The 23,312-nt window shown below is 46.1% G+C and overlaps 1 protein-coding gene across 1 annotated transcript in view; it reads right to left on the reverse strand.

Annotated features, from left to right (window-relative positions):
- Positions 1-23,312, reverse strand: part of SEC24A (SEC24 homolog A, COPII coat complex component) — a 107,571-nt gene that overhangs the window by 44,586 nt on the left and 39,673 nt on the right. Inside the window, exons 5-6 of the mRNA XM_044280918.1 lie at positions 6,555-6,718; positions 3,618-3,802 (exon numbers count right to left, since the gene is read on the reverse strand). Of these exons, the coding sequence (XP_044136853.1) occupies positions 3,618-3,802; positions 6,555-6,718 (349 nt within the window). The remainder of the gene's footprint in view (positions 1-3,617; positions 3,803-6,554; positions 6,719-23,312) is intronic.

Consider the following 23,312-nt stretch of genomic DNA (forward strand, 5'->3'; position numbering starts at 1 on the left):
CTCTGACTACCTCCTGAGCCTAGAGGTTTGATGTTATTATTTCCCAGGCACATAAAAAAAAAAAAAATCTTCAGTCTCTCTACCCCTCCCCCACCTCTGGCATCATTGTTTATTGCTGGATTTACTCTGGGGGTTAAGGAAAAACCCTTTCCCTCCTTTGGGGTAACTCCAGCAGCCTGACTTCCCTTTACCCCTGCAGGATCTCTCTTGGCCCTGAAAGGAATGAATGGGAATTTTCCTCCTATAAGGACTATCCTCTGGAAATCCCTTCTTTTTATCTAAAGCCTTTTCCAGGATCTTGTCTAAAACTGGCCCAAATAAATATTCATTTTCAAAGTTTTGTCCCCAGACCAGGATTTCATCCAGAGTGCACGACATGCTGCGTTAGAAAGACTTGCATCCTTGGCAGAAAATCTAATGGACTCCTCTGAAGCATCCGCTAAAAAGGCCGTGGCAGATTTAAGGAGAGGGAGAGAGTTTATTATTTCCTCCCTGGGGGTCTTATTCCTCAAATAGGATTCTAACTCGTTCAGCCAAAGGTTCTAAGGTCGCAGCGATGTTAGCTTATTACACAAATCTAGGGAGGCATCTATGTTTAATCTCAAATCTATCAGCTTTCCTCTCCATGGGGTCTCTCAATTGTGATGCCACGAAGGGCAACAAGCGTTTTTTTTTTATTGACCTTGGCCACTTGTACATCTTGTACTATCTTGGGGATCTCGTCAAATAGTTTAGACTCTGCTGGATCAAACAGGCGGTTCTTGTATTCTCTGGACACTCTTAGCCTCCTCTCAGGGTCTGACCATTCTTCTAAGATCACATCTCTAATTTTTTAGTCAATTGGGAAAATCTTGGCTCTTTGTCCCAAACATCTCCTCTGGAATGGAGTGAGGTTTTTGAACGTCCTCCACCCCCATGGTGGCTCTTACAGCTTTTAGGAGGTCCGACATATCAGTGGCAAAGTCAAATTTTGTACTGCCCTCCAGGATCTTAAGTTCCGAAAGAGGTTCCCCCCTCCCACTGCCTGGATGAGGAAGCATAGTCACCCATGCATTCTGAATTAGAAGAGGAGGGTGGAATAATTTTTTTGCCCTTTGGGAGGTAAGAGTCCCTGGTCAGACTCCGACCTTTGGGATAATGTAGCCTTGACCTCCTCCTGAATCATGGAACGGAACTCGTCCCTTAGAGACACCAGTTCCTCCTGGACAATGAAACAGAAGATACATTTAGCGTGTTTTTGTTTCTTCTGTGCCTCTTTAATTACGTATGAGGCGAGAACAGATCCAAATTTTTTTTAAATATATATATATATATATATATATATATATTTTATTATAATATCTCTGTACAGATGCTCATTAGTATTAACATACTGAGTGGGAAAACTGCAGAGGGGCACAGCGGGGTAGGAGCGATATTTGAGAGGGGGGGGGGGGGGGGACAGGCAGGGTGGCAGCATCAGCGGGTGTACCCTGCAAGGAAAGATATTTAACACAACATCAAAGGTCCTCTTTAAGTTAAACATCACTACCAGTTTAGCGAAAGTGAATGGGATGGTACGCACATTTCTCAATTAAGTGCCTGGTGCCCAGTGGTTTACTAACCTGTTCAAGCTCCAGCAAGGTCTGCGCGCTAATCACTGATCTACAATTAGGCTGCCAGGACTCCTGCTATACAGACAGCCAATTTTGAGTTGCAATTTCAGGTTCAGAGCTTCTGAGAAGAGGGGCAATAAGTATCACCTAAACTTTTCTTTAAGCATATCCCAGCCACTTATATTGGCCATGCCTTTAAACACTTCAAATCTACTAATCTAAAAGTAGGATATATATTCTTCAACACACTTTGAGATTAACAAAGACCCTAATTCAAACCTCAGAATAAACAGACCCAAAATAAGCACAGTCCTAAGAAATAAGCACAGACACCAACCCCCCCCCCCCCCCCCAATGTACCCCAAAATAGAGACCTACAACAGAACACAAAATAAATACAAACCTCAGATCGGGCCTCTAAATACAGACTCAGATCAGACCCAAGCATAAATACCTAGCTCTGACCAGACCACAGAATACAGACCCCAGAGAAACTACAAATCCCAGACCAGACCTCTCAAGTAAATACTGAGCCCAGATTAAACAAATGTATACCTCAGCCCACCCCTGAATGAACAAACGCGCCAATCTAGACCCCTTAATAAAATATGTATTCCTGATCAGACCTTAATAAATATAAACATCAGATTAGAGCCACAGTACAGACCCATGAATGCATATATACCCCAGATAACGTCTAAATAAACAGACCCCCAACTCTCTCAATTATTCCAATCCCCCTTGGGGAAAAAAAAAAAAAAAAAAAAAAAAAAAAAAAAAAACAATCACAGGCCCCCGCACTACACCCCACCAAAACTTAAAGGAGTTGTCCGGGTTCAGAGCTGAACACGGACATATCCCAGTTGTCGCCCCTCCGCCCCCATATTAGCATCGGAGCATTTCATACTTCAATGCTGTATTGCGCCGGCCAAGGGCTTTTTTGTTTAAAATAACACACTGCTGGGAGGAGGCTTTACAGGCTAGGGCAACACTAAAGCCTGCTACCGCCTTATTCCAGCGCAAGCCATACAGGGCCATAGAGCCCCACATCACTGCAGCAACCTGCCACCCACTGTGGGTACTTTAACGCTACGCTTTTTCTCCACCTATGCGGCTCAACCAGTTGTACTGAAGAAGGCTATATGCCGAAAAACATTTTTTGACTGGAACTGCTCTTTGAAATAAAAGCATTTATCCAAACAGCAAAGTGGAGTACAGGAGTCTGAATTTATACTAAAGCCTGCCCATCAGTGCCGGTGATGTCACCAGGCTCACTGCTGGGGCGGAAGCCTCCACCTAGCAATCCATATGGAGAGCCCAGTACATCACCAGAACTCCATAAAATGCCTTTGCACTGCGAGATTCAGTGCAGGACAAAAGGAGAGCATCGGAGCATGAAATGCTCTGATGCTCATATCAGGGGGCTGGCTAGGTTAAAATGTGGGTATGTCCTGGTTTAGGGATATATCTCAGTATCTCACACCCTCCTCTGTGGAGCTTTGTGGATTCACTCACTGAGGGAAGATTTCTGAAACAGCTTAAAAGAAAACCTGTTTTTGTCGCCCACAGCACCAGTCGGGGCTCAGCTTCAGTTTTAGTAAAATGCCTTGCCAAAATGAAAGCTTTACTGTGATTGGTTGCCAAGACCGTTTTCATAAATCTGCCCCACAAGACTCAACATCTGCAAAGATATGGCCCTGTAACCTTATATGCAGGTCCTTCTACTCTAGAAGGACCTGCAAAGAAATCTAGGATAACTGCATGTCAATTCAATCACAATTTTTGCACAGCAAAAATAGAACAAAAGTGAAATGTGCATAAAATCTAACTGGGAAGGGGAATGTCCAGTTATTTTATATTTAATCCATAAATACTCAGGAGGAATAACTGAGGAATGAAAAAATGTAGAGCTCGAAGAGCTCCAGAATTATTTCATCAAAGGTAATACACATTCAGTCAGACGTGTCAGTAGAGGCGACAAGTCTTGATCACATAACTACATAAAACAGAGGACAAACATACTCTGGGCTACAATTCAGCTTCTGGATATCTTCCTGCAGACAAGGTGCAGGAGCCTTGAAGGAAGTTGGTGGCAGTATGTTCCTCTCTTGGAGAAGATTCACAGCTCGAAGTCCATCCAACTGCTGGGCTTGATGGATACTCAGACCCCCTACCGATGACGCCAAACTGTTCACACCAATGCTGGGCTAAAAGGGAAAGAAGATACACTACTGTAGATAAGGCACATTCAAAAGACAGAAGCAACATACACACATCGCCAATGAAGACAGACCTACTTCTAAAAGGGAATAAAAGTTTTTTGCTGCTTTAACCAAGGGCAGCATAAACTATTGACTGCTGAAACCTTGTAGTGAACAGCTCCAGCGCTGGAGCTCTTCAAGACAGTGATGAATCCTAATATACATGAGGACTTTTCTCCCCTGACGATTTACAGATTTTCCCTAGTGCAGACAACAGCACGGAGGGCGAGGACAGCCGGGTCTCATTATCCTGCGCTGGAGCTCTTCAATACAAGATTTTTAGCAAAATGGCTATTAAATAAACTGACCTTGCATTTTGCTGAGGGGATCCGTTACTAGTTTATGCTTCCATTAGTTAGGGTAGCAAAACCGTGCCGATAGATTCACTTTAAAAAATAAATTATTCTGTTGTTTCTAGGGAACAGGTCACTGGAATAGGCCACTTTACATTTATTACAAGAATGTGGATGTCTATATGTGCAATTGTGCAATAATAATCTAAAGTGATGCATTAATATACATTTCCTTAGCCATTATGTTGTCACACAGAAGTCTACACCGCTCTATCTTGCTTTTAGCATTGGATTATGCCACTTGCGTTATCCTACAGAATTTTTTCTGTTCCAGCAAATAGACTATGAAATACGCTGGGCAGCTGCTGTTTTCTGACTGGATTCTGGATTCATACCTGTAACAATCTGAGAGCTGATAGTTGACTAAATTGTATTATTATATTTTACAGTTTTGACTTTGGCAAGATATATTACAAATCTTGGTCTATTTAAATACTGAACCAATCATATGTTAATAAAATGTTTGTTTTGGATCAGATCTGAATAAAGTTTTGTTTCTCATTTAAAGGGGTTGTCTCATATCAGCAAGTCACATTTATCACGCAGAGTGTTAATAACTCAATTAAAGGCACTTACTAATGTATTGTGATTGTCTATATTGCTTCCTTTGCAGGCTGGATTCATTTTTCCCCATCACATTATGCACTGCTCCTTTCCATGGTTACAACCACCCTGCAATCTAACAGTGGTGGTCATGCTTGCATACTACAGGAAAAGACTAGAATGAGGTGGCTCTACAGTCTGACTTAGTGGTGGCAGTGCTCTTGCTATGCTTCACCCAGGCTCAAATGGAAATTTATACAATAGTAGCAGGCACTCGCTATTACAGCTGGATACACGTATACTTTATTAAGGAAATAAAAAACAGATAAAGATATGAATAAAATTATCAATAAAAATTAGTATAAACAGAGCTCTGTGACTTCTCAGCTATCTCTCTAGGTAAGCTGGATGTGTATTGTACACTTTGATGAAGCGGCTCAGTAGGGTTAATTGCCAACAGTCACTGTATATTTATAGGTCTGTTGAGTTAATACAGTATAACAAGTCCCGACATGGCAAGTGTTGAAATAAAGCAGTTCTGGGTACAATAATATTACGATTCCATTATTGCATTGAAAGTAAGAGTAGGGTCTTCCTCACTGATGAAGGGACCTTGCGTCTCGAAACGCGTTTGGGAAAAGAAAGGGTCCATCTTACACTAAAGTGATCACGAAAGACCTGAAGGAAAAGATTCCTAAAGCATTTACCATTGAACCAGCATTTGGTCTACGGAGCTCTTGGGTCACATGACCGGAGCCTGAAGTCACGTGGAGAGGCACGTCATCATACCCGGAAGTACACGCCGCCGGGAACCTCGAGGAACGCTGACCGACGTGCTCACACACAGCGCAGCACCTAGCTCCGGCTAACAGAACACCAAAAGAAGAAAGCACTCCATAAAGGGGAAGGTCATAATCAGAGGTAAGAACAGTGCCATAGACTAAGCGGGACGCCGCGTCCAGGCACATCCTCGAGACGACATCACCCCCAGAAACGCGAGTTACCTTATTAGATGAAAGGTGTAAAATTGTTCTGGAAACATTTGTCTGCAACACATGAAGTTTGAATTGGACACTAGTGTTTGCATTACGGTGTGTGAAACCAGCTATTTGATTACCATACCTGGCATAATCAGTATGGGGACTTTCAATGCACTAATGGAATCATAATATTATACCCAGAACTGCTTTATTTCAACACTTGCAATGTCGGGACTTGTTATACTGTATTAACTCAACAGACCTATAAATATACAGTGATTGTTAGCAATTAACCCTACTGAGCCGCTTCCTCAAAGTGTACAATACACATCCAGCTTACCTAGAGAGATAGCTGAGAAGTCACAGAGCTCTGTTTATACTAATTTTTATTGATAATTTTATTCATATAATTTTTATCTGTATTTTATTTCCTTAATAAAGTATACGTGTATCCAGCTGTAATAGCGAGTGCCTGTTACTATTGTATCATACTACAGGAAAAAGTGAGCACGCCTATGCCCACTCTAGTGGTCCCGGCCACCATAGAGACTAGCACTTTTTCCTATATAGTCTTCAAGCATGGTCAACTCTGATGGATTGCAGGGTGGTCATAACCATGGAAACGAGCAGTGTATAACATGATAGAAAAATGAATCCAGCCAGTAAAGGAAGCAATATGGATAATAACAATACATTAGTAAGTGCCTTACATTAACTTTATCTACACAATAAATGCTACTTACCGACATGAGGCAGCCCTTTAAGATTTGAAGGTCTAACATGTAAGAGGCAATACATAAAAAATAAAATAAAAAAGTCTACCTGTGAAAGAGGCTGTGGTCTATTAGGATACTGCTGGTTGGTAGGCGTTAAGCCTGGGCCACTTGCTGGAAAAACATTCTGGTAGCCAGGTGGTAATGATGGGTACGCATTCCTTGCTATTTTAGGATTCTGTGGTGGAGTAGGCTGAACAGGTTGAACCATCCCTAGGACAGAAAAAAAAAAAAAAAAAAAATAAAAATTAATTATCATAAATCCCACATTTTTTTCAGCTTCCAGATCTTTGTAATTAGTCCAGTATGGAACCAAATGTGCCATTTGAAGACAGATAGCTGACTATAGTAGGGATGTAACATAAAAAGACATTAATTGAGATAGTGTTCTCCCTAAATGCCTAGGTTTTGTACCTGTGGTATATGTAGCCTTGGAGGTACACACACCATATATGTCTCTTGTATGTATCTCAATCGTCATGCTAAACTTTGAAAGTGCAGCACAGTATGATCATGGCCTGGTACAAATTATAATTAATAAAAATATATATATATATATATATATATATATATATATATATATATATATATATATATATATATATATATTATAATTTGTACCAGGCCATGATCATATATAATCTATATACAAAAAAAAAAGTTCAGGAATATTTCCAATTTTTATAAATACATTTTCCCGAATGCCATATTAAAGATAATACAAACAGATCCATTCTGAACGGATGTAGACTGTTGTATTATCTCAACGGATCTGTCCATGACGGATCCGCACAAAATGCGAGTGTAAAAGTAGCCTAAATTAAAACAAGTGCCAATATGCTATTGTAGAGCCTATGTAACTCCTCCACCTTGCTGGCTGCCCTGCTTCTTATGACGACTCTCTCTGCTCTCCTCTTCAGGTTCTCAGCATTAGAGATAGTAGCAGCAAGTTTTGCAAATTGGAACAGAATGTGGAGAGGGGAAAAACATTCACATTTTAAGGGAATAGATCACAGTCTGTAGAAAGGGGAGTAAGAAGGACATCACATATAGTATGAAGTAGGGTTGTTGCGGGTATCGAAATTTCGATACCCAATCAATACTTTTGTCCCGGTATCGATACGATACCGGGATTTCAGTTTTTTCGATACTGAGCTGCGCTTCTGCGCAGTCTAGTATCTCTGAACATGAGCGCGCTGCTATCGGCGCGCTCATGTTCTCTCTCAGCAGCACGGGGAGAAGGAAGCTGTCCTCCCTCCCCCTGTGCTGCTGCCGCTGCCACCAATGAGAAGAGAGGGGCGGAGGAGGGGCGGCAATGAGAAGAGAGGGGCCGAGGAGGGGCGGCAATGAGAAGAGAGGGGCGGAGGAGGGGCGGGCGCACTGCGCCACCAATGATAGGATTATTTCCACACAGAGCGGCGCCCAGCGATGTCCCAGCACTCACCATTAGTCCTGGGCGCCGCTCCGTTCGCCCGCAGTGCCCCATTACTGTCTCCTCTCCTGCTCCACATGCTGCTGATTACTATTGGAGCGATGGGAGGAGACATCAGCTTCACTAGTGGGCGTTCCTTTTCCCTGCGCTGCGATTGGACAGTGCTACAGCCAGGGAGAAGGAACGCCCACTAGTGAAGTTGATGTCTCCTCCCATCGCTCCAATAGTAATCAGCAGCATGTGGAGCAGGAGAGGAGACAGTAATGGGGCACTGCGGGCGAACGGAGCGGCGCCCAGGACTAATGGTGAGTGCTGAGACATCGCTGGGCGCCGCTCTGTGGGGCCTAATAGTGAAAGTCTGGACTCATATACAGTAGTCAGTCTTTAACACATACGGGTGCAGCAGAATCGCATTACCGGCACCCTGCCCCTAACAGGGAGCTGCGATCAGCGGCAGTTAACTGCTGCTGATCTGCCAGTACCCGCCTCCTGTATAAAGGGGTAATTATCATTGGTGGTGCAGTGTGCCCCCCCCCCCCCCAACCCCCCATCCCATTAAAATCATTGGTGGCACAGTGCGCCGGCCCCTCTCAACCCCCTAGTATTAAAATCATTGGTGGCAGTGGCCACAGGGACCTCTCCCCTCCCCCTCATTGGTGGTGCAGTGGCAGCTTCTGATCGGAGCCCCAGCTGTGTAAGCCTGGGGCTCCGATCAGTTACCATAGGAGCCAGGACGCTACAGAAGCCCTGGTTGCCATGGTAACATCCCTGATGCTGTGTGCACAAAGCACAGGGCAGCAGGGACAGTGTGGAGTCCTATTCACCCTGATAGAGATCTATCAGGCTGAATAGGAAAAGGGATGAAAGATCCCAGGTTCTAGCCCCTAAGGGGGGAAATAGTTATTAAATAAAAAGTGTAAAAAAAACCCCACTAAATATGAAGTATAAATCACGCCCTTTTCCCATATAAAATATATAAATAATAAACATATTACATTGACACGTCAGAAAAGTCCAAACTATTAAAATATAAATAAAATAAAAAATCTAGGTGGTGAATGCCGGAACAGAAAAAATAAAATAAAAACTGCGCGATTCGCCATTTTTAAAAATGAGGAATGCACGTGGCTTTTTTTGTTTATTTTTTTCGCGTGGTATCAAATGGTATCGAGTATCGCAATACTTTTTCATGGTATCGAAACCGAATCAAAAATTTGGTATCGCAACAACTCTAGTATGAAGGCAGAGAGAAAACATAGCACCAAAAGTAAACTATGCAGGTAGAGAAGGAAATCACAAACTTGTCATGTGCAGTAAAAGCAGAAATTAAGCTGCGCTAATACAGGAGAGCTAGTAAAGATAGCAGCCTACTGGACAAACAAACCTCACATAAAAGAAGTAAAATAAATAAATAGAATATCTTCTTCATGTCAAACAGGTCCATATCCTTTAACCACTTCCAGAACAGGCCATTTTGCCCCTTCCTGATCAGCCCTATTTTTGCAAATCTGACATAAGTCACTTTATGTGGTAATAACTTTGGAACGCTTTTAAGCCAGTGATTATGCTCTCGTGACACATTGTACTTCATGTTAATTGTAAATTTGAGTCAATATGTTTTACATTTATAAAAAAAATTAAATCCAAAAGTTAATTAACATTTGAAAAAAATTAACTTTTGTATAATTGAATCTCTGCTTTTAAGACAGACAGTGATGCCTCATAAAATACTCATTCATTAAACATTCCCCATAAGTCTACTTTATATTGCCATCATTTTGGTAATGTCATTTTAAGGACGTTAGAAGGTTTAAAATTTTAGAAGCAATTTTTGAAATTTAAGAAAATTTCCAAAGTCAGCTTTTTTAAAGGACCAGTTCAGTTCTGAAGTCACTTTGTGGGGCTTACATAATAGAACCAACCCATAAATGACCCAATTTTAGAAACAACACCCCTCAAACTATTCAAAACTGGTTTTAGAAATGTTGTTAACCCTTTAGGTAATCCACAGGAATTAAAGCACAATAGAGGTGAAATTTCAAAAAATTTCCCTTTTTTTTTGCAGCCTTTTGCTGGGAGTTATAGTTTTGCAACAGCTGGAGGCACACTGGTTGGGAAACACCAAGCTAGATTATGTGATATTATTATAGAGCCGGTCATTGCGGACACGGTGATACCAAATATGTCCCAATTTTTTTCTTCAATTTTTTAGGGTACTTTCACACTTGTGTTGTTGGATGCCGGAACTGCCAGCCGAATCCGGTAATCTGTATGCAAACGGATACCATTTGTAGGCAGATCCCTCTCACAAATGCATTGCAATACCGAATCAGTCTCTCTGGTTGTCATCCGGAAAAACTGATCCGGTATTTATCTTTTTCACATTTTTAAAGGTTTGCGCATCCAAAAACCGTACGATAACTGAACTAAAGACATTCTGATGCATAATGAATGGATTGCTCTCCATTCAGAATGCATTAGGATAAAACTGATAATTTTATTCCCGGTATGGAGTCCCTAGGACTGAATTCAATACCAGAAAAGTTTAACTCAAGTGTGAAAATATCCAAACATTTTTTAAATGACGGATTTGGGGGGGTATTTTTTATGTGAAACAATTTTTTATTTTTCATTTTACATGTTGTGTTCCCCCCATAAGGGCATACAAGACCTATGGGGGACATTTAACATGCATATATATTATATTTGTGGTCATGGCTACGGCCAAGAGGTATCCGGAAAACCCTAGGGAGAAAACAACGGGAACAACCTAACCCAGCTAGGCGTGTCTTAGCTGACCTCACTAAATGGCTTGTTGTGTGCCCTAAGCCATGATCGTGGGTAGGCCTATAAGTGGGCAAAAACCAAGCCAAGTAGGGTAGAAGAGGAATTTGAATGGCATGTACAAACTAATCCCCAAGCCAACTGCAAGGCATCCGGGATCTAGAGCGAAAATTCGGGGTATGTGAGGCAAGACCAGTAGGAAACCTACAACCCATCTTGTGGATGACAAGGCCAAAGACATGATGCTCAATATTGCGGATATTGCACAAAAGCAGAATGGAGGACCGAGAAAACGTTGTGAAATGGATCATAAAAAACAACTGAAACTTGTAAAGTTTGGTTCTAGTGTGAGTACTGGCAATGCCCTAGCGTCAGGAGATCATGGGACCAAAACCTAACTGCCTAGACTATGCAGGAATGAGGGCCAAAAAGAACCATGTAGATAGGAAGAGAATCCTTGAATAGTTACCCAGACAACAGCTATCCGCGCTTTGTTCTACTGTGCGCCCCTGAGAATTGTTTTTTTACGCTTGAGACGTGAAGACCGACCTACTATCTGAATCTTCTACCGTGAGAAAATGCTGGACCTTGTCCAAAATCCGATTCAGCGTGGTTGTAGGGAGTCGGAGGTTAGTGCGGCAAGAAGCTATGAAGCCATAATATACAAGATTCTGTCTATGCCCTCCCATGAGTGAGGGAATGCAATGCAATGAAGCTACTGGCGAAAATGAATTCCTGGTCGTGGTAAAAAGGCAAAGACTTTGCGTGGGGACATGGTTGACAAGATATGATCGACTACAATCAGAGACTGAAATGCTAGAGCGAATTGCCCTACTTGTTCTTCCTCTGGCAGGACCTGAACAAAAGCATGAACAATTAAAGAAAGACGAAATATCTGCGTAAGACATGACAATAATGCTGTAGGGCGAACCGGACCAGTTTGCGGTCAAAACCTAAAATGAGCGATCAACGTGGATTATTAGGGAAGCAGGTATGTATGCGATACATAGGGGCCATGGGGCCGAAGCAGTCGTTGGCCCCCGAAGCCATGGGGCCGAAGCAGGTCGTTGGGCCCCCGAAGCCATGGGGCCGAAGCAGGTCGTCGGGCCCCCGAAGCCATGGGGCCGAAGCAGGTCGTCGGGCCCCCGAAGCCATGGGGCCGAAGCAGGTCGTCGGGCCCCCGAAGCCATGGGGCCGAAGCAGTCGTCGGGCCCCCGAAGCCATGGATCAACATGGAGCGATCAACATGGATTATTAGGAAATTAGGGAAGCAGGTATGTGTGCGATACATAGGGGCCAGCCTAGCTGCACAGATGGACAACCAACCAGGCAATCAGCCCAGCAGGACTGAAAACAGTCGTCGGGCCCCCGAAGCCATGGGGCCAAAGCAGGTCGTCGGGCCCCCGAAGCCATGGGGCCGAAGCAGGTCGTCGGGCCCCCGAAGCCATGGGGCCGAAGCAGGTCGTCGGGCCCCCGAAGCCATGGGGCCGAAGCAGGTCATCGGGCCCCCGAAGCCATGGGGCCGAAGCAGGTCGTCGGGCCCCCGAAGCCATGGGGCCGAAGCAGGTCGTCGGGCCCCCGAAGCCATGGATCAACATGGAGCGATCAACATGGATTATTAGGAAATTAGGGAAGCAGGTATGTGTGCGATACATAGGGGCCAAATCAGCTTAGATGCACAGATGGACAACCAACCAGGCAATCAGCCCAGCTGGTTTGAAAACAGTCGTCGGGCCCCCGAAGCCATGGGGCCGAAGCAGTCGTCGGGCCCCCAAAGCCATGGGGCCGAAGCAGTCGTCGGGCCCCCGAAGCCATGGGGCCGAAGCAGTCGTCGGGCCCCCAAAGCCATGGGGCCGAAGCAGTCGTCGGGCCCCCAAAGCCATGGGGCCGAAGCAGTCGTCGGGCCCCCAAAGCCATGGGGCCGAAGCAGTCGTCGGGCCCCCAAAGCCATGGGGCCGAAGCAGTCGTCGGGCCCCCAAAGCCATGGGGCCGAAGCAGTCGTCGGGCCCCCAAAGCCATGGGGCCGAAGCAGTCGTCGGGCCCCCAAAGCCATGGGGCCGAAGCAGTCGTCGGGCCCCCAAAGCCATGGGGCCGAAGCAGTCGTCGGGCCCCCAAAGCCATGGGGCCGAAGCAGTCGTCGGGCCCCCAAAGCCATGGGGCCGAAGCAGTCGTCGGGCCCCCAAAGCCATGGGGCCGAAGCAGTCGTCGGGCCCCCAAAGCCATGGGGCCGAAGCAGTCGTCGGGCCCCCAAAGCCATGGGGCCGAAGCAGTCGTCGGGCCCCCAAAGCCATGGGGCCGAAGCAGTCGTCGGGCCCCCAAAGCCATGGGGCCGAAGCAGTCGTCGGGCCCCCAAAGCCATGGGGCCGAAGCAGTCGTCGGGCCCCCAAAGCCATGGGGCCGAAGCAGTCGTCGGGCCCCCAAAGCCATGGGGCCGAAGCAGTCGTCGGGCCCCCAAAGCCATGGGGCCGAAGCAGTCGTCGGGCCCCCAAAGCCATGGGGCCGAAGCAGTCGTCGGGCCCCCAAAGCCATGGGGCCGAAGCAGTCGTCGGGCCCCCAAAGCCATGGGGCCGAAGCAGTCGTCGGGCCCCCAAAGCCATGGGGCCGAAGCAGTCGTCGGGCCCCCAAAGCCATGGGGCCGAAGCAGTCGTCGGGCCCCCAAAGCCATTTTTTTTTTTTAAGAATTATAACTATGAAAAGTGACATGAATAAGGTGCACGTGAATTAAACCATGAGCCTGACCGATGTGGCAGGTGATACCCAAGATAAACTACGTGGCCTGAATAACATGCAAGGCGAAATATCATTAGGAACAAGACCTGACCAACGTGGAAGGTGACCCCAATAGTTCAACTGCATGACCTGAAAAGACAAGGGGAAACGTGACAGAAAATGGAGATAATAACGGACATTAACTCAAATTAATAACATAAGCAGGTAAAGATATGAGTCATTCAAAAGCATAGCTGCACAGGTGGACAGACAACCATTGGTCAGACCCCTGAAGCCATGGGGCTGAAGCAACCACCAGGGGCCCATGGGGCCGGGCAGCCGCCGGGATGCGAACCTTAGAATTAAGGACGGCTGGGGAAAAGATTGGGCCTTAACCCAACGGGTTTAGTAAGCAACCGGGACTCGAGAACCTAGAAAGACAAAGACATGGACTCGCATAACCTCCAACAGAAACCTGGGACACTAACCAGCCTACAACCATGTCGTACCCTTAACAAACAAAACATGAAAAGCGGTCAAGGGGCCCCCGGAGCCATGAGGCCGGATCGGTCATAGGGCCCCCGAAGCCAGAGGGATGACGTTGTGGTGACGATAAGTAATTAAAACGTAAGCCGGACTTGATGGCATATGAAGCGACTTGAATGATTGGATTGGTTAGAAGGTGGCCTAAGGAACATGACTGCCAACAGGCGTTAAAAATATAGACATTAGTAATCCGAAGCACGTGCATACATAAAACACTAACCACCGTGAACCATAAACGTAAACATGAAATGCCTGGGGCATTGCGAGTTCGCTAAGAGAAGTCTCTTATCGTGACAAACAAATGAACAGCTTGTGAAAACATACCAGGAAACGGACTCCTATCGGCGCACTGACCTCCGCTGAGGAGCTGTTTGGTGAACTGGGGCAGGAGACCAGTCTGAGTAAATACGAAACAGGATTAAACAGAAACTAGGCCTATGGAATGTGACAGACCACCGAGGAAGGGAACGTAAGCCTGAAAAGAACGCAGTTATGTTTGTCAGGAGAGAGGTACCAGAGCGGTGGGTGCAGACTGCCCCGGTGAGATTGAGCAAAACCATGATGTAGCAATAAACAGGAGAATGCAGCTTTGAGTGGGAGCAGAGTACAACACATGATGTAACAACAAATGGGTGAATGCAGCTTTGGATGTGAGTGGTACCCAAAAACATGGTATAGGCGCATGAAAAGCATGGTATAAAGACGTATAAATGCAACCTGAAAGTGAGCAGAGTATTGACGTGATGCGAAAGCAGACATGTGGACGCAGCTCTAGTAGTGAAAGGAGTATAGGACAAGATGTGAAAAGCAGACATGCGGACGCAGCTTTGGATGTGAACGGAATATTAACTTGATGTGACCGCAGACATGGAAAGCGGCTTTGGTGAGTGGGGTATACAACCTGGTGTAGCAGTAGAACTGTGAACACAACTTTGGGTATAAGCAGAGCATGAAGATTGGTATAAACGCAGCTCTGGTTGTGAGTGGAGCAAGGTGGGAACACCAGGGTGGTGCGTCCAGAGCATGAAAACGGAGTAACAGTAGCAGCTATGGCTGTAAGCCGAGTATACAACATGTAATAACAGGCATGTAATACGGATCTGGCTGTCGGCTGGGGATTAAATGAGATGTAACAGCCAACAGGTGAGCGCAGCTTGAGTGTGAGACCAATCTGAGTGAATACGAACCAAGAGTAGAAAAGTGCAGTACAGTGAAGACGTGCCGATGCAGCATAAGACATTAAATAAAAGCCGAAAGTGTAAATGCCGCTCAGGATAACAGCGGAGCATGAAAGTATGAGATTGTGAAGAAGCTCTGCCTGTATATTTATGTTTAAATTGTACTGGAGCTGTCATTTGGCATTCCGGGCACTAGAGGCCGCTGTTTTGCAGCACAGTCAGCATGCTTCTGGGTGAACCAGTAAGTGTTGATCTGACACGGTGGAAGGATTGTGCTGTGAGGGGCTGAATCCGATTCCATCCTGGCTTGCAGATGTCCGGCAGTGAATGGACACTCAAAGGAAGGAGAGCATCTGCTGTCCCCTGTCTGGATCCAGCACTTTGTAAGGGAGGTTGTCCCAGGAAGACCAGTTCCATTGTATGGACAGAAAACCTTAGCATCAAGCAAGGCCGCACGGTTGCTGAGAGCTTGGTGGCCATCCTGGGTAAGCGGCATCCTAGGGCCCAGAACGGACGCAGGTCAGTACACCTGATTACCAATTGTACTTCACTGTTTGGCGCCTAAAGTAACAGAGACTAGCCTAGGCCTTGTATGAGCTAGTTAGATAGGGTTATAGCTTTGTTAGGCCTTACTGTACTGGACTGCAGCGCAGTAATTGACTTGCAGACTCTGCTGTGTCTGCCAGGTGTGTCTTCTATAGCGGCACAGTGCAACTTGCAGGCTCTGCTGGGTACGCCAGCAGGCTAGGCCTGTCCCTCGGATAGGGACGGTGACTGTGGGCCTGGGGTATTACTTATACTGTTTGTACTTGTGTTAATACTGTTTCCAAAGTAAAGTTTATATTCTTGCATATAAAGCTGGTGTCAGTGTTGCTTCCATGTCTGTGACTTTGCTGTATCCTGGGGCGCCCACCCCGGTACACGGCTTACGAAAGTGAAATACATGAAGTTTAAAGATGGTGGTAGCGGGGGGAGGGGGGGGGAGACACATGGCAAGGAACAGCTACAGCAAAAGGCCTAAACAATAAACGCTGCGTCCGATCTCCAAACATGACGTCACGTGCAGCCCGGGTAACTCTTACTTCAGCCGGATTGCTGTAAAGAAACTTTTCATACGAGACGAACGAAGCAAAGTGAAACTTGTAAGATTTATGGGAACCAACTCTTATTACCAACAAACAAAAATGAAAAGCAAATGGAAGTATTTAGGCCCAAACGAGCAAACCTGAGGTAGCAGATTCTGAGGCGAAGCCTCCCGTTCGCTAGCAAAGTCGGATCCGACCGGCCTGGAGAGGCGGCCCCAGCCCAACCTACTTACGTAATATGGCGCGTGCATGCTACTGTAGCAGAGAGCAAAATAACAAGCTCCATGCTGCAAAGAAAGACTCCTACCACCAGAGAACCTAGTGTGCTAATGACACCCAGCGGCAGCTGTGCACCTGAAAACACACACCTGTGAGTGAGGGTGTGGCTCGTATATGAAGAGCCTCCGCCCCTCCCACAAATGCAGGCTGACTAATCAGCCTTACAACTTATATATATATATATTTTTTTACTATTGATTTCTCCTGTAACTGGGGCTGACATAGCATCCCCAGTTACAGTGGAAATACACCCCCCAGACAGGCTGTACAGCATAAGGCCTCATGCACACGACAGTTTTTTTTTCACGGTCCGCAAAAACGGGGTCCGTGGGTCCGTGATCAGTGACCGTTTTTTCGTCCGTGGGTCTTCCTTGATTTTTGGAGGATCCACGGACATGAAAAAAAAGTTGTTTTGGCGTCCGCCTGGCCGTGCGGAGCCAAACGGATCAGTCCTGAATTACAATGCAAGTCAATGGGGACGGATCCGTTTGACGTTGACACAATATGGTGCAATTGCAAACGGATCCGTCCCCATTGACTTTCAATGTAAAGTCAGGAGTCCCTTTACTTTCACACTTGTGTTCATAATGCCGACGGTGGCTCCGTTCAGAGCGGATCCGTCTGCATTATATTGTTAAAACATTTCTAAGTGTGAAAATCGCCTCAGACGGATCCGTCCAGACTTTACATTGAAAGTCAATGGGGGACGGATCCGTTTGAAAATTGAGCCACAGTGTGTCATCTTCAAACGGATCCGTCCCCATTGACTTACATTATAAGTCTGGACGGATCCGCTTGCCTCTGCGCGGCCAGGCGGACACCCGAACATAACTTGAAGCGTCCCCATCATGGGAACGCCTCTACGTTAGAATATACTGTTGGATATGAGCTACATCGTGAAACTCATTTCCGACAGTATATTCTAACACAGAGGCGTTCCCATGGTGATGGGGACGCTTCAGGTTAGAATATACTGAAAAACTGTGTACATGACTGCCCCCTGCTGCCTGGCAGCACCCGATCTCTTACAGGGGGCCGTGATCAGCACAATTAACTCCTCAGGTGCCGCACCTGAAGGGGTTAATTGTACTATCATATCCCCCTGTAAGAGATCAGGGCCCTCTATTGTTATAAATCGTTGGTGGCACAGCGTGCGCCCCACATCGCCCCCCCCCCCCCCTCCCTCCCTCTATTGTAATAAATCATTGGTGGCACAGTGTGCGCCCACCATCGCCCCCCCCCTCTATAGCAGTAACAACATTGGTGGCAGTGTGCGGCCTCCCATCTCCCCCCCCCCCCCCCCCATCATTGGTGGCAGCGGAGTTCCGATCGGAATCCCAGTGGCTCCGATCGGTAACCATGGCAACCAGGAAGCTACTGCATCCCTGGTTGCCATGGTTACTTAGCAATAGTACAATTGTAGAAGATTCATACTTACCTGCTTGCTGCTGCGATGTCTGTGACCGGCAGGGAGCTCCACCTACTGGTAAGTGAAAGGTCTGTGCGGCGCATTGCTAAAGAACTGTCACTTACCAGTAGGAGGAGCTCCCGGCCGGTCACAGACATCGCAGCAGCAAGCAGGTAAGTATGAATCGTCTACTGTTGTACTATTGCTAAGTAACCATGGCAACCAGGGCTGCAGTAGCTTCCTGGTTGCCATGGTTACCGATCGGAGCCCCAGCGATTAAACTGGGACTCCGATCGGAACTCCGCTGCCACCAATGATGGGGGGGGGGGGGGGGAAATGGGAGGTCGCACACTGCCACCAATGGTTGTTACTACTATAGAGAGGGGGGGGCCGGTGGTGGGCGCACACTGTGCCACCAACGATTTATTACAATAGAGGGGGGGGGCAATGGTGGGCGCACACTGTGCCACCAACGATATTCAAACTGGGGAGGAGGGGGTCTGCCCCCTGCTGCCTGGCAGCCCTGATCTCTTACAGGGGGATATGATAGTACAATTAACCCCTTTAGGTGCCGCACCTGAAGGGGTTAATTGTGCTATCATATCCCCCTGTAAGAGATCGGGTGGCTGCCAGGCAGCAGGGGGCAGTCCTGTACAAAGTTTGTAGTGTATTCTAACTAGAAGCGTCCCCATCACCATGGGAACGCTTCTGTGTTAGAATATACTGTCGGATATGAGTTTTCACGAAGTGAAAAATTAGATCAGAAAAAGCTTTTATGCAGACGGATCTTCGGATCCGTCTGTATGAAAGCAACCTACGGCCACGGATCACGGACACGGATGCCAATCTTGTGTGCATCCGTGTTCTTTCACGGACCCATTGACTTGAATGGGTCCGTGAACCGTTGTCCGTCAAAAAAATAGGACAGGTCATATTTTTTTGACGGACAGGATACACGGATCACGGCCTCGGCTGCAAAACAGTGCATTTTCCGATTTTTCCACGGACCCATTGAAAGTCAATGGGTCCGCGAAAAAAAACTGAAAACGGCACAACGGCCACGGATGCACACAACGGTCGTGTGCATGAGGCCTAACTCTGTGCTGTACAGCCTCAGTGCAGGGCTGATCGAGGTCTGTGGAAGACCCGACAGCTCCTGCACTCCCTCAACCCCCACATGACCACCAGGCCAGGCAGCGTATATTGCTGCCTTTCTGTATACACATCGCTCATGCAGTGCTGTGCATACAGCGATCTAGAAGGCAGGAACACCCAAGAACGGTCCCTGCCTTCTCTCTGGGGTGCCCTGCTGTCACTGACAGGGGGCCCCCCAGCTCGGCAGCTGCACGATTAGCATGGAGCTGCCATCTCTGAAAGGACGTTCAGAAACGTCCGATCAGAGATAAACCCCACCGCCCAGGACGTTTATGGTCAATGGGCGGTTGGGAAGTGGTTAAAAGGAGTTGTCATAACTGACGCAAAAAATGAAAATAAGACATCATGTAGTACATGACAATCTCACAATCTCTTTCTAACAAAGCTAGAACCAGCCCTGTACCTCACATGGTCCAGAGATCTCCCCATTCATTGCTCCATTTGTTCTGTTAGATTTAATTCAAGCTGAAAGCTGGGAGGGATGTGACCTTTCAGCTGTAGGTCTTTCCTTGCCACAGCTTCTAATAGAAGATATGGCAGGTGGTAAATGAAGATTTAGGCCTCTTTCACACGGGCGTTGCAGGAAAGGGTGCGGGTGCATTGCGGGAACATGCGTGATTTTTCCCCGCAAGTGCAAAACATTGCAATGTGTTTTGCACGCACATGAGAAATCGGCATGTTTGGTGCCCAAACCCAAACTTCTTCACAGAAGGCTTGGGATCGGTGTTCTGTAGATTGTATTATTTTTCCCTTTCATGCAACGCACAAGTGATGCGTGAAAATCACCGCTCGTGTGCACAGCCCCATAGAAATGAATGGGTCAGGATTCAGTGCGGGTGCACTGCATTCAACTCGCACATAATACTCGCCCGTGTGAAAGGGGCCTTAAACTGAGTGTATGCGACCACCTCAGTGAGGTGGATGGAGAAATAAGGAAAACAACAAATAGCAGGCTGGGCTTTACGAATATTGAAAAGCTTCATTGCGACACTAAATCTTTAGTTACGTGCAGATACAAAAGTATTCAGATCCAGTTGCAGGTTTCAAAAAAATCAAGTATATTTTTCATAACACAGCTCCTTCAAATAATGGAATTGCAGTGCAGTTTAGGTATGTTTTTACTCAAAAACAGGAGTGGAACAAAAAAAGAATATATGGCGCAATATAAGGTGTTTGCCTATTAATTGACCTGTCTAACATCTCTTTCTAGTTTTGGTTTAGATACACACATGTAAGAGGTGCCCTAAAACCACAAAGCCTTAACCATAAAACCAGTATAAGTTCCCAAATAAATCTGTTACTGCTGAAATAACAGTTTTTTGTAGAATAACAGTTTTTTTTTTTAAAAAGAGCTCAACCGCATCTTTTCTTAACACTCTACATTGTGCCATACCTCTGCTATTCCACCTAGAAGAGAATTCTCTCATGGGGGAGGAATACCAGTATTTAACATGTCAGGGGAGCAGACAGGTCCTTGTTTATATTTCCTGACATTTAACAACGCTGAAAAACTATTTACGGTAAGAAATAATTGATCTTTATTCCAAATGCTTTTTAACAAAATCTACCCGTAAAGTGCTTGTTGAGGCTCTGTCACAGATTTCATCAAAGAGACCGAAAAAAAAGTCCTGCAGGAAGGCGCTTTTCATTCCGGTTGAAAACAGGGCTAGGAGCAGAACGTTAATATATCAGCTATTTGCGGCACCTGGCATTTCCGTTACTTTAGTTGTTCTGCTCCTATAAGGGTACTTTCACACTAGCGGCACGGACCTTCAGTGGGTGAACAGCCTGTCTGATCGTCCTTCCGCTAGTGCACGCGTGCACCCGGACTACTGCTCCAGCCCCATTGACTAAAATGGGGGCGGGGCGGAGTTCCGGCAGCGGCACGGCAGCCACACCGAGAGGCCGCCGGAATAAAAGTACGACATGTAGTACTTACTCCGGCGGCTTCTCAGTGTGCACTGCAGTGCTGTTGCCGGAACTCCGCCCTACCCCCAACCCCCCCCCTCTCCATTATAGTCAACTGGGCCAGAGCGAGGGCACGCATGAACTAGCGGCAGGACGGATCAGACAGGCTGTTCACCTGCCGGAACAGCCTGCCAGAGTCCCTTGCCACTAGTGTGAAACTTGCCTAAAAGGGCAGAACAATGGAAATATATAGCAGTGATGTGAACTCAACCTAAGGCTTTATGAGGAAAGTGAACAAAGTATAGTAGATGCCTCATACCCATCATGGAGTCTTAAATGGAATGCATCAGCTATATATTTGTTTCTGCCATTTAAAACAGATAGGGACATATTTTCTAATCTGTTTTTATTTTCTGATTGCGGATTTTTGTTTCCTGAACATTATTATAGAGGCTGCCATCTTGTCTGAGCATTTAAATATATGCATTACAGCATGGGCCATAGACAATGGTCAGGAGAGGACCTCTGACTTCTATGGGAGTGTTTTCTAGGTATGCTCTGTGACCTGTGCAGAGGTCAGGATGGAGCAGATAAGCTTTCAGCTATTGTCAATGATAGATCCTTTGTTATCTATATATAGAGGCGACATCTGCCATTGTAATCCTGCCTGTAATGATAAGCAGATAACTGCAGTTAAGTGACCTGTACAGACCAAAAAGTGGCCTCTATTAGACTTTGTGGCTCTTGCAAAAAATGCTGGATTTTAGGTTTTGTTTTTTAAAATAGATATTGGAAAATTTTAAAACCACCCAAAACTCTCTAAAACTATGTTTAACATAGAAAAATTATTTAAACGATAGATCATTCCCTTTAATATGCCATGACTTAGTAGTGAATGGAAGCTAAGCTGCAGTAACCCGGTACGGCCACACATTTAACAAAGCTGCGTTCTTCAGAGCTGGTACTTTACTGTTTCTATAAGGCTACTTATGTTGTATATTGTCCTGATGAAGGGGGCTCTCCGCCCCTGAAACGCGTTGACTGAAAATAAAAAGTATTGTGTTATCAATACCTACCTGCTTCCGACTCCTGCTGACAGCGCCATCCAAAAGTTTCATTCTCTTTCTTCTTCTGCAACTATAAGGCTACTTTCACACTTGTGTTTTGTGCGGATCTGTCATGGATGGATCCGTCTTGAACACCATTGAAAGTCAGTGGAGGACGGATCAGATTTCTATTGTGCCAGTGAAAACGTCCCCATTGACATACATTGTGTGCCAGGACGGATCCGTTTGGCTCAGTTTCATTAATCGGACCCCAAAACGCTGCAAGCAGCGTTCTGGTGTCCGCCTCCAAAGCGGAATGGAGACTGAACTGATGCAATCTGAGCGGATCATTTTCCATTCAGAATGCAAACTGATCTGTTTTCGCTTGTGAGAGCCCTGAATGGATCTCGCAAATGGAAAGCCAAAATCGCCAGTGTGAAAGTACTCTTACACAGTTTAAAAACTTGCTTACAGTAATTTTGCATTTAGTGTGAAAGAGGCCTTAGGGAGACCACTATCCCAATTAATGTATTTTTATGTTACATTCCTACTATCTTTAGCGATCTGTCATTCAAATGGCAAAGCGGAATGGAGACGGAACTGAGGCAACTGATGCATTCTGAGCCGATCCTTATCGATTCAAAATGCATAAGAATGCAAACTGATCCGTTTTGGACCGCTTGTGAGAGCCCTGAACGGATCTCCCAAATGGAAAGCCAAAACGCCAGTGTGATAGTAGCCTTACTCCCATAGCAGTAAATGGAAGCTTTGCAAGCTTGGATCACCCAGCAAGCTAAACTGCTTCCATAACTCCTGAATTAGGGCTCATGCACACAAACTTTTTTTTTTATGCATCTGAACCGCATTTTGTGCGAGTTGGATGCAGACTCATTCACTTCAATAGGGCCGCAAAAGATGCAGACAGCACACCGTGTGATGTCCTCATCCGTATATCCGTTCCATTGCACCCGCAAAAAATAGTCCTATTCTTGTCCGTTTTACAGACAATGACAGGACGTTTTATAAAAAGGCACACAAAACATGGAACACTCACTCTGGATCTGTTATTTGCAGACCATGTACATGAGCCCTTACGGAAACCGTGTTGCTTGCTCTGCTTTCTTGTTTGCATACAACCCATTTACGGCTATGAAAACAGCAGAGTGGCGCCCACTCAGAGGTTTCCACAATTCCAGCCAATCACGGACTGTGCCTACTGTGGGTTATTCCCATGAGATAGGACAACCAGTTTATTCTCACTGTCACAATAATAACTA

This window comes from Bufo gargarizans, chromosome 2, assembly GCF_014858855.1.
Source record: "Bufo gargarizans isolate SCDJY-AF-19 chromosome 2, ASM1485885v1, whole genome shotgun sequence".
Lineage (NCBI taxonomy): Eukaryota > Metazoa > Chordata > Amphibia > Anura > Bufonidae > Bufo > Bufo gargarizans.